The 11,980-nt window shown below is 42.4% G+C and overlaps 1 protein-coding gene across 1 annotated transcript; it reads left to right on the top strand.

Annotated features, from left to right (window-relative positions):
* The first annotated feature begins 5,260 nt into the window (after positions 1-5,260).
* LOC127189908 (prisilkin-39-like) lies at positions 5,261-5,653 on the top strand. The gene has a single exon (XM_051146966.1). The coding sequence runs from the start codon at positions 5,261-5,263 to the stop codon at positions 5,651-5,653; it is 393 nt and encodes a 130-aa protein (XP_051002923.1).
* Positions 5,654-11,980: the final 6,327 nt, after the last annotated feature.

Below are 11,980 nucleotides of genomic sequence, written 5' to 3'. Positions count from 1 at the left end.
TACTGTTTTCTGCCATGAGGTGTTTGTTAGGCTAGCCCAAATATTCTCAGGGACTCTCCTTTTTTGCCACCCATCTCTGAACACTGGATTGCAGATGCATGGTGCTGTGCCAGCTCCACAAAGGTTATAGGAGGTAACATAGAGGCCCTGAGACATGTAAGGCAAACATTTTGCATAAGTCGCAGAAGTTCACACTCAGGTTCTCACACTTGTCAGGCAAGGGCTTTCTCACCCCAGCCCTCTTGGCATCCCTTTAATTCCATGTTTTCACTTTCATTTCGTTTTGAGACAGGGTCTTAAAATGTACCTCAGGCTGGCCTGGAACTCCCTATCTTGTCAAGGCTGGCCTCAAACTTATAATCCTCGTGACTCAATCTCTTTCATGTTGGGATAATGAATGCGTGCTATCACATCCTGTTTCTTAACTGTGTCTTTTGAAGAACAAACATTTTAACTTTGTTGAAGTCCAATTCATCAATTTTATGTTTCTTTTTCATGTAGCTTAAAACTTTCTTCTCAATCCAAATTCTCTAAGACTATCTCTTCTGTGTTCTTTTAGTAATGTTTATAGTTTTCATCTAAAGTTTATAGCTTTAGGTGCTACAATTATTTTGAGCTGAAGTTATATATGGCGTAGATACCCAGATCTTTTAGGTCATTTATCATGGTGTTGCTCATTACTATGCAGTGCTGTTTTTGAGTTCTGTTTTGCTCCAATGATGTATTTGTTCATCTATATGCTAACACCATACTGTCTGGCTTACCACAGCTATATAATAAGACTGAAACAACATAGAGTTTAGTTCTATGCCTTATTTCTCTTCAAAGTGATGACCAGATCCAGCTAAATGCTTGCAGAAATGTGTGAAAAATCTCTGGAACACCCTCTTTGGGAAGTCTTCCACCATCCAGGACTCTGTCCTTGAACCTCTAGTTGTCTTGTAAGAATCCATCAGTATAGTGAACCCACCTGGTTTCCTCTCCACATGGTGATCTAAAACCCTTTAAGGTATTTGGACCACATTGATGACAATGAGGGGTTGATACATTGAGGGATTGCAATGGTATTCACAGTTTAGAAGCATTCCTAAAAGGTGTAGATGATCCTAGGATGGAGCATGTGCAGTCACAATCTTATTGCATGCAGGTGTTTCTGTAGGAAGGTGTTGGGCTAGTGTTAATGAGGGTGAGGGAATAATACCTTGTATATTGCTTGAAGTAGAAGAATAGAAAAGTTTATAAGCTATTTGAAAGAGAGCAAGCAAGGGTATATGGGGGAGTTTGAATGGAAGAAAGAGATGACTTGCTCAGGGTAAGCAAGTTCTCATAGTTCCTGCCTTGAAAATAAGTCTGGGAAGAAAACCGAAGATGAGGCTCCAACATTATAGAGAGTGTTGGGTGACTGTTCAGGCAGTAAACTGTCTCAGCCATTTTGTTCATTTTGGAAGCTGCTAACCTGCACTTCTGGTTCACTAAGGAATTTAAGTTGTATTCCTTCTCAAGTCTCTGAGGGGTGTTGAAGACCAGATAGTTTAGTTTTACAATCAAGTTTAGTTGGTTAGGGAATAATATCTTTTTAGATCAAGGTAAAAGAGTTAAGTTAATAGAGATGAGATCTGATAGATACTGAATTTCACTCAGAAATTTAGACCCAACAAGACAGGAAAGATCTTTACTTCAAGTTTGACAAATACAAATAGCCAAATCACTACGAATGTAATATTTATAGAACTCATGATTGTCACATGGTTCTCCCTGCTGTATATAGTTTGTTTTATGCATGTGTAATAAAATAAATGTATATATATATATATATATATATATATATATATATAAAGAAAGAGAGTAAATGAGGTAATTACATTATAATATAAAAAATAGAGCATGGAATTATAAATTTCAGCACCATAACTTTATGGTTTAAGAAAAAATTTTTCATGAAAAGGGGACAGTAACAATATTATTCATTATTCCATCTAGAATACCCAATTGTTAAATAAAATTACTGTTAATATAACTAGACTCTCTCCTAGGAACTATCTAAATTTATTCAGTCAAACTTTTAAAGAAATACAAAGGTATGACAGAATCACCATATGACCAGCCCATTGTTTATTCTTTCTCCTCCTTCCTTCATCCTACATGGACATAGTTGGGGGAAAGACTTGAGCAGTTACTTTTAAATTCTTAGCAACATGGGTGATTTTTTCCCCAAGAACTGGTAATAAAGTATATGCATCTTATTTGCATCCAGTAAATAATTCTACTTATGGAAAAGGAAAGAGGTAAATTTGGTGACACTCTGACAATGAAGAAACATATTTGGAGATTTGAAAGGTTCAGGAGAAAGGGGTCAAGGAGGTTTCCTGGTTTTCTCACTCAGTAACTGTGGGAATTGGCCTTTCTCAGTTTCATTTTCCATAAATTCAATTCATAGCTTAAGAAAATATGGAAATGCATGGGATTCGTCAGAACTGAAAACTCAAGGGCGATGTCAGCCTCCTACAAAAGCTGAATCCTGCTCAGTAAATCAAGGAGGCTTCCCGGTGTGTGGTGTTGGTGTCCAGAGTCTCCGCCCTCTGTTAAACGTCCTTGAGAAAAAGGGAGAGTGTCCTCCCCACCCTTGGACAAAATCTCATTGCCTCTATCTGACTTGTGATCTTAATTCTAAGTCATTTTTTATGTATGAGAAGAGAGATTGTTCTGGCTGTCTCATGTGATCTCTCTGGAAGTGCTGGCCATGTGAGAAGGGGACAGGATGTGACACACCCCTCCTAAGTCTCTGAAACACTGAGGTGTAACAAGAGCTGAAATAGAAACCCAGGAGGTGGAAACCACTCAGGGATCCCTGGATTTGCTTCCTGCTCCAAAGCAGTGGCGGCTGTGTGCTTGTTGATGAAATTGCCTGACTACAGCCACCCCCGGAGCCTGTCTCTTAGCTGCTCCTCCATCTTAGTAGCCTGTTAGCTTGTCACTGGGCACTGTGACTTCTTCAAGGAGGGTGGATTGATTGTAGGCACTGTTACCATGCCACCCTGCAGCGCAGGCAGCTCCAATCAATTCTCAGCCAAGGGAAGAATCCATATTCTTGCTCTACTTGTATAGAGTGAACTCTGTGTGACAAGTCAATGCCTCTGGAATAGGAATGTCACACTGGCAGTTATGCTGTGTGACGTGAGTGGAAACAACAGAGCTGCATGGCTTCCCCCAGACACTGTCCGTTGGAACTGGCAGCAACTGCAGAACCAGAATCCTCAAAGGCAGCATTGCTCAAACTTATATGATCACTCTTTTTTTTTTTTACTCTTTTTTATGATTTGAACATTAAAATACAAGCTTGTAGCTTTAATTCCCAGTTTTTTTATTATAATTTATTCACATTACATCCTGATTGTTATCCCCTCACTGGTATCTTCCTGTGTCCCCCTCTCCCTATTTCACCCTATTCCCTTTAGACCTCTGGGACCTCCTCCCCCACAGTATGACCACAGCCTATCAGGTCTCATCCGGATAGCCTGCTTCCCCTTCCCCTGTGTGCCCACCTGGTAGGATCACTCTTAATTTTCTTTTTCTTCTCTCCCTCTTTCTTTTCTTTGCCACCCACAAAAGAGCACCATATCTAGGTAATAATGGACTAAGGAAATTCTGATGAAAACATCCTTTCACTTTGGAAATCATTGCTAGGGTTTTAAGAACAAAGAGAAATGAACTAGAAATGTCATGGGGCAGAGGTCAAAGAAGAATGTCGGACTGCACTTATCTTGCAGTTTTGAGGTTTCCTGCTACCCATGTCTGAGTGAAATTTTTGAGTGTTCTATTGTATTTGACTTAAAAAAACTACCCTTGGCATTTATAGAGACTTTCTAGGCTAACTTTTAGGCAAGTTGGCTTTTTTAAATTTGGGGATTAAAAAAAAAAAGTTCTGCTTTTCAGACGACTTGTCCCTGTCCTCCTAGCTGAATGAAATCGAAGGGAATGAACATTTATCCAATGATTCTAAAGTTCCTGCGTCCTTAAGACAGTCCCTTCAGGCTGACTCATGACTCCTATTTTGTTGCTGATGACAGGCTCAGAGAGGCAGAGGCACCTACTAGGCACAGATACCCACAATTATTGTAGCTGGTGCCCTGCATTCTCACCAGAGAATTTTTTCTGCTGAGACAATTCCTCAATGTTGAAGATGCCAGTGGCTGCTTGCTTATCAGACTGATGGTGTGCACAGTAGAGATTCAAACAGGGCCGGCTGGAACCTGATTCTTCCAGCTGGAAGACTAACCAGTAGAAAGATCCCAGTTTCTGCTCCTGACAAAGAGTTAGAATGGGTGTTATTGTCAGTCCTTCCAGTTAGTAATGTGTGGTAAACACGACATCCTTCTATCAATATCCCACATTGCTACTCCGGGGCATCTACTTTAGAGGAAAAACGATGGGCCCATCAGTGAAATCCTCTGTAGAAACAGCAGCCAGTTGTTTGTTTCCTATAATGAGAGTATCAGTCTTCAGAGGAGTTACAATAAAATCCAGTCCTGTGACGGTATCATACACAACATCTAATATGTTAAAAAATTACTGTACATTCAAAGGATTAAATATGAGCCACAGTCCAGAGAAAATGCAGGAAGCAAGGAAAGACAGACCGTGATCCAGATTTTGAAAGTAGAAGTTTTTTTTTGAGACAGGCTTTCTCTGTATAGCCTTGGCTGTCCTGGACGTGCTTTGTAGACCAGGCTAGCCTTGAACTCACAGAGATATGCCTGCGTCTGCCTCCCTGAGTGCTAGGATTACAGGCATTTGTCACCATGCCTGGCTAGAAAAGCATTTTTAAAAAGTCAACGCATATTTGTTCAAGAATCTAAATGATGAATTCTTAGGAAAGCAATCAAAAAGTAAAATTACAAAGAAATAGGATCAAAAGAGATACTAGAACTAAAAATTAAAAAGTAAACCATTCACTGAATATTTGGCATTCTGCTTTACTTAGATTTTCCTTATTGGACCAACTTTAAATTCATACAGATACAAAAGTAGTGACACAATCATAAATATATATGTATGCATATATGTGTGTGTATGTATAAATATAAACACACACACATATATATCTGTGTAGGCAATGTTGTGTGGAAAACATGAAGCTGTATAAGGGAAGTAAGGAGACCCACAGGGAAGTGAGGAATGCCACCTTGAGGGCGTGGTTACAGTGGTTACGGTGGTTACGGTGGTTACAGTGGTTACAGTGGTTACAGTGGTTACAGTGGTTATGGTGGTTACAGTGTATGGTGGTTACAGTGGTTACAGTGGTTATGGTGGTTACAGTGGTTACAGTGGTTATGGTGGTTACGGTGGTTACAGTGGTTACGGTGGTTACGGTGGTTACAGTGGTTACAGTGGTTACAGTGGTTACAGTGGTTATGGTGGTTACAGTGGTTACGGTGGTTACAGTGGTTATGGTGGTTACGGTGGTTACAGTGGTTATGGTGGTTACGGTGGTTACAGTGGTTACGGTGGTTACAGTGGTTATGGTGGTTACGGTGGTTACGGTGGTTACAGTGGTTACAGTGGTTACAGTGGTTATGGTGGTTACGGTGGTTACGGTGGTTACAGTGGTTACAGTGGTTATGGTGCAGGAGAGAGGGCAACCCAGCAGGAATGAGCTCTAACCAGAAGATCTCACAGATGTTGGGTGCTCCTCTGGTTATTAACTATGAAGTGATATACTTGTTTAAACATAGAAAACCTTGTGAAAATGCAATGGGGAGCCATTAATTCTCATCTTTCTTGTATCTGTTTTCTTCCCTTCTGGTTAAAGTAATGAAGACAGATCATGAGTAGCTGAGAGAGTTAGCAAGAATGAGGGCGAAGTATGAGAAATGGTATGGCGGGCATTGAAGGGTAGGTGTCTGGATGAGATGCTCGGATGCTGGAGCTTCAGGACCCAAGGAAGTCCTATGTGGGAAAGAGGAAGAGTTCCCAAGAAAATGGGAGTACTCTCAGGGTTAATTTCCTTCTAGGTTTAAGAATTTGTCATTTTTCTGTGTTGGCCCAAAAAGATGATTCAAGAAACTAAGGGTTAACCTTCCACCTCGTGAGCGCAGTGCTGTACATGGCTAGGACAGGACAGAGCACTGTGCCTTGCTGCATAGAGTTGTCTCCATGGACATCCAGGAAAGAATGGTTGTGGCTAGTCCAGGTGATAGCCTGCCTTGCAAGCAAAGGCCTGAGTTAGGTCTCCCAGAACCCACAGAGAACTAAAAAGAAAACAAAAATCTGTACACAACGGCACATGCCAGTAACCCAGGGATGACTGGCACAGACACATGGATCTCCGGGGCTCAGTGGTTTATTCGATGTGGTAAGTGCCAGGTAAATGAAAGATCTTGGCAAAAATGCCAACCAACCAACCAACCAATCAATCAATCACTCAGTCAAACAAACAAAAAAACCCAAAAAAGGTGACACCTGAGAAATATCAACCGAGGTTATCCTTTGGTCTCTGCATGCACATATACATCAGTACACACCCATTTACACAATGTGGACAAGTGAGTGCGTGCGCGCGCGCACACACACACACACACACACACACACAGTGAATGTCTAGGAGCTGATCCAATGCATGCTCAGCACTGTCTATGGCTCCAGAGAACAGACTGAAATCACCAATAAAACGCAAGTACCCCCTTCTCTGAGGGATTAGCGTTTCATCGCCTTTTCTGAAATCATTAGAGCACAGATGAAAAACCTCTGGTCTTCAAGGTTTGGCAAACTTGAAAGACTCTTTAATAAAAGTGATGTAAAAATATGCTTCTTTAAATTTTTTACAAAAGCAATATGTGGCAACATAAACGCACAGCTGGAGCTGCTTTGGAAGGGGCTGGGGAGGATGCGTGCTGAAGGTCCACAGGATTCAAGGTTCCTCTTGCAGTTGGCGCTAGTGGTGTGCTGGGGATCATATAAATGAACAATCTGAAGCACATCTCAGTCTAGCTCATCCTCCATAAAGGACCCTAGAAGTGTGGGAATAGGGAGATCTATTTCCTTACTTTACGCCACATCACAGGCACTCTTGTGGGTTTTTTTGTTGTTATTGTTGCTGTGATCTTCTTTTTTTTATTAATTTATTTAATATCTTACAGCTTTACAGCCGCTCCCTCACTTCTCTCCTCCCAGCACCTCCCTTACATCCCCCTTTCCCATGCCCCCTCCCATTCTGTAAGAAAGGGAGGATTCCTATGAGCACCCACCCACCCTGGCACCTCACACTACAACAGGACTAGATGTATCTTCTCTCACTGAGGCCAGGCAAGGCTGCCAAGTTAGGGGAAAGGGATCCAAAGGCAGGCAACAGAGTCAGAGACAGCCTTTATTCCACATTGTGAGCAAACTGCACATCTGCTACATATGTGTAGGGGGCCTAGGTTCAACCTATGCATGCTCTTGGGTTGGTGGTTCAGTCTCTGTGAGCCTCCAGCTTCTTCAACCCTTTCTCCTGCTCTTCCACAAGACTCCCAGAGCTCTGACTATTGTTTGGCTGTGGGTCTCTGCATCTGTTTCCATCAGCTGCTGGATGAAGCCTCTCATAAGACAGCTATTCTAGGCTCCTGGCTGGCCCAACTTGAGACCCACCCCATAGAAGAGAGCCTTAATGTTACTCTGCTATACTAGCAGACAGGAGCCTGGAATAACTGTCTTCTGATAGACTTCATCCAGCAGCTGATGGAAACAGATATAGAGACGCACAGCCAAACAATAGGTGGAGCTCTGGGAGTCTTGTGACACAGTGGAAGAGGAAGGATTGGGAGAGCTGGAGGGGCCAGTTAGTTGTTGGCCCTTCCCTCAATCTTTGTTTCATCTTTATCCCTACACTTCTTGTAGGAAGGACAGATTTTTTTGGTCAAAGGATTTTTGGATTGGTAGATCCCTTCCCTCCAATGGGAGTCCCACCTGGCTACTTGAGGTGGCCACTTCAGGCTCCATATCCTCTTTGGCTAGGAGTCTCAGGTAGGGTGAGCCCTTAGACAACGGGGAGCCTCCACCATCCCAGAGATGCCCCCTCAGTGATTTCTGTTCTCTCACAGTCCTCCTCCGGAACCTAATCTCCCCATTGTGTCCCTCCACACCTCCTCTGCCTCCCAGTTCCCTCCCTCCATCTACTCCTGATATCTATTTAATTTCCTCTTCTGAGTGAGATTCAAGCATCATCCTTTGGGCCTTCGGGTCTGTGGATTGTATCATGTTTATCCTGTACTTTATGGCTAATGTCCACTCATAAGTGGATCTAAGATTTCAACATGAAACCAGATACACTAAATCTAGTAGAAGAGAAAGTCAGTTGGGAAAGAGGCTTGAATGCATTTTACAGGCAACAATTTCCCTGAACACCCACAGCTCAGGCACTAAGATCAACAATTAATAAGTGGGACCTCATGAAACTGAAAAGCTTCTGCAAGGGAAAGGACACTGTCAATAGAATACAACAACAACAACAACAACAAAGATCTTCACCAACCCTACATCTGATACAGGGCTAATATCTAAAATATACAAAGAGCTCAAGAAATTAAACACTACCAAACCAAATTATCCAATTGAAAATGGAGTACAGAGCTAAGCAGAGATTTTTTTTCTGTTGAGAAATGGCCAGGAGATGCTTAAAGAAATGGTCACTGTCCTTATTCATAAGGGAAATGCAAATCAAAACAACTCTGAGATTCTATCTTACACCTGTTAGATTGGCTAAGATGAAGTGACAGCACATGGTGGCTAGGATGTGGAGAAAGAAGAACACTTTTCCACTGCTGGTGGGAGTGCAAACTTCTACAACTAGTTTGGAAATCAATCTGGCACTTTCTCCGAAAATTGGGAATAGCTCTACCTCAAGACCCAGTGATACCCAAAAGATATTCCACTATACAACAAGGACACTTGCTCAACTATATTCTTAGCAGCTTTATTTATAATAGCCAGAATCTGGAAGCAACCTAGTGTCCCTCAACCAAAAAAAAAAATGAATTAAGGAAATGGTTCAGTTTCAGGGTGAAATACTGCTCAGCTATTAAAAATAAAGATATCATGCAATTTGCAGGCAAATGGATGGAACTAGAAGATATCATCCTGAATAAGGGAACTCAGATCCCAAAAGATACATATGTTATGTACTCTTGTGCTTTAAGACTATTGCTGAGGGCCCTTTTGGGGTTTGCTTTCTATTAGAAACATCTGTGGAATATTGGAGACATGGCATTTGAAATCTAAACTGAAGACATTATTAGTCTTTCACAAAGAGAGAGGTTAGTAGGGTTGGTTAGCCATGTAGTAGAGACCTGCAAGGCTGAGCAGATGATATTGAAAACTGTTCTACCTACAGCAATGGACAAAAAGGAAGGGTTGTGTCACTAGGATCCAGGATCAATGAGTATCTCTCAGAAATGGGGACTAGTAAGAAGAGCATTGTAGTAGGTGCAAGGACACCGGAGACAGGTACACCAAGCCTCAGAGACATGCGTTGGCTTCTCCTCCCTCCTGTTTAGTATTTCCTAGAGCCTTTGGTTTATGTAGTGGCAGCTGAAAGGCATCGTGTAGAATATGGTTTTCCTCCAACAGAATAGAGGATTAATGTTGGAGACCATCTGGGGCCTCATCCATCCCACATACACAATCACACACCGAAGAATGTGCTGTCCCCTAAACACCCCCGATTTCATATGCTGAAGTCCTAACCTCTAGTCCTGCAGAATGTGACCAGGTTTGGAGATAATGTCTCAGAGGTATCATGAGGTAGTCTACAGTGCTTTTAGGCCTCGACTAGATGGAGAGAAAAACAAGAAACCATACAAGGAGAGGATGATTCCCTTGAAGCCAAGGAAACTGAGAAGAAGCCCGGCTGTCCCTATGACTTTGAACATTCTAGAACCATGGTAAAATGCACTTCTGCTGCAAAGCAATCCAGACTTAAGCTCTTACCTATGGCAGCCCTAGCAAACAAGTGCAAGGGAACCATGCATTCTTGGGTGTTGCAGCCATTGCTGCCTCTTGAGATTGACACCAAAGCTCAGTAATCAAAGGGGCTGGATTCTCCCCGATGGTTTCCCATTTGTGGTACATGCTGGGTCACTCCTGTAGATGGGAACCCCATCTATTACTGTTTGAATTTCTTCCTCCTGAAGTTCTAGGAACTCCTTGCTGTCTCTCTTGTACATAAAGAATATCAATTCATTATTTAATTTCAGGAGGCAACTCCTTATCCATGGGCAAGAAAGGGAATTAATAGAAAAATATGCTTTTGAAATGGCCCGACTCCTCCAGTGAAGCAGGAAATGGATTTTGTAGCTGGTGCCCATGCTATGTGGTGATGGTTATGTGGTAGCTAATCCCCTCTAGAGCAGAGCCAAACAAATTGCTACCCTCTCACTTTCCTGCAGTGGCATCATAGCTCATGTGGGCTGTGACACAAGAGCAGGAGGAGGGACACCCTGTGTTTTCTCTCCAACTGTTCTTGCAAGACTAGCAAGATAATAATAGGTCAGCCGATTACAGAAAGACAACACTGGATCCAGACTTGGACCAACAGAATCCTATTTTATAATAGGAACTGATAATGCTAAACCCCGGAGGGAAACATGGCCAAACAGGGTCTTGAAAATACATCAGTGTGTCCAGTGGTCCCATAAATTAATAGAACATGGCATTTAACCACATCAGAGCAATGTAACTCAAGACTTGACTATGGAACTTCCCACTCATGGCCTTAGATACACCAGGATCTGTGATATGATGTGGGACCCTGAGTTGGTGCTGTGTACACAGATGTGGTTGATTTTCGATCTCAGGCTAAGCAAACAATTGGGGGCTGTGGCTTATGGCTCTCTGCCCTGTTTGTCTGAGTACATCAGTGATCAACTGTTAATTAATGCTCTGGCTTCCTTTCATGGTAGAGGGATTGAGAAGAGAAAGGACCTGGAAGGGAGATTTCCCTGCATTCAAAGAATCCTATCTCTAAGGTATTTCTTTCCCACAACTTTTGAACATACTTGTTCATGCAGATGAGATTTTTTTATTTAGATTTATTGAGATATAATTTACATATAAAGTTCACCTATGTTCTGTTCTGTGCAATATGACAAATATACATAGTTTGAAATCACCTCTATGAGTGGCAGGTTAATCTTCATAAATAATGATTTAATTTTTTCCCTTTGGATTCTGAAATGGGTAGAAGGCTCTGGATTCCAGATTAGGGAAGCTTTGTGGCTATACACAGGGCACACATGGCTCACAGTAGTCAGCTTTTCCTAACTGGTATGCAGCAGCCTCAACCATGGAGTAGCTTACAGGGTTCTAGTGGGAAAGAAAGAGAGGGACCCGTCAAGAAAACTGAAGATGTTCAGATGCCAGATGTGATCTGACCACATTTGTATGTCCAGCTTACTCAGTCCTAACAGCATCATATCAAGTGAGGGCTACTTTACTCTTGTTTTATGGATGAGGGATTGGGGGCATCTGGTATGCTCACATTTCTTGCTGACAAAATACCTGTGAGAAAACCCTCATCAGAGTAAAGAGTTATGTTGACTCACAGTTTCCAAGGTCTCACTTCCAGGCCAGGTGCATAGTTTAGGCCTGAGTTGAGGCCAAATATGATGGTGCTAGAAGTGTATATTGGAAGAGGCTCCTCATGACAGCTAGGAGTCCAGGACAGCGCAAGGGTGGAAGGGCTTAGGTGAGATGGAATATCACGGTGGCTGGAGTATCCAGTGGTCACCATGGCTGCCAGAAAGCAGGATGAGAGACTGGAAGGGCTAAGTTTCAATTTCCTCTTTATAGACCTGTCCCCTTGAGCCACTTCTTTCAACTATCCCATCTGCAGATGCTTTCACACTCATGGACCTTTTGCCCTTGTCTTTGGCGCATGTGTCATAGTCAAAGTGCCACAGGCACCAATTTTTCAGTATTCAGTAGGCAAGGCAGCGTGCATCATACA

The sequence above is a fragment of the Acomys russatus genome, chromosome 5 (assembly GCF_903995435.1).
Source record: "Acomys russatus chromosome 5, mAcoRus1.1, whole genome shotgun sequence".
NCBI lineage: Eukaryota > Metazoa > Chordata > Mammalia > Rodentia > Muridae > Acomys > Acomys russatus.
The sequence above is the reverse complement of the archived record's forward strand: the minus strand, read 5'-3'. Positions and strand labels throughout refer to the sequence as shown.

What these genes read in the sequence shown, in the direction of transcription:
- LOC127189908 (XM_051146966.1), top strand. Translation starts at nt 5,261, where the DNA reads ATGGTGGTTACAGTGTATGGTGGTTACAGTGGTTACAGTGGTTATGGT.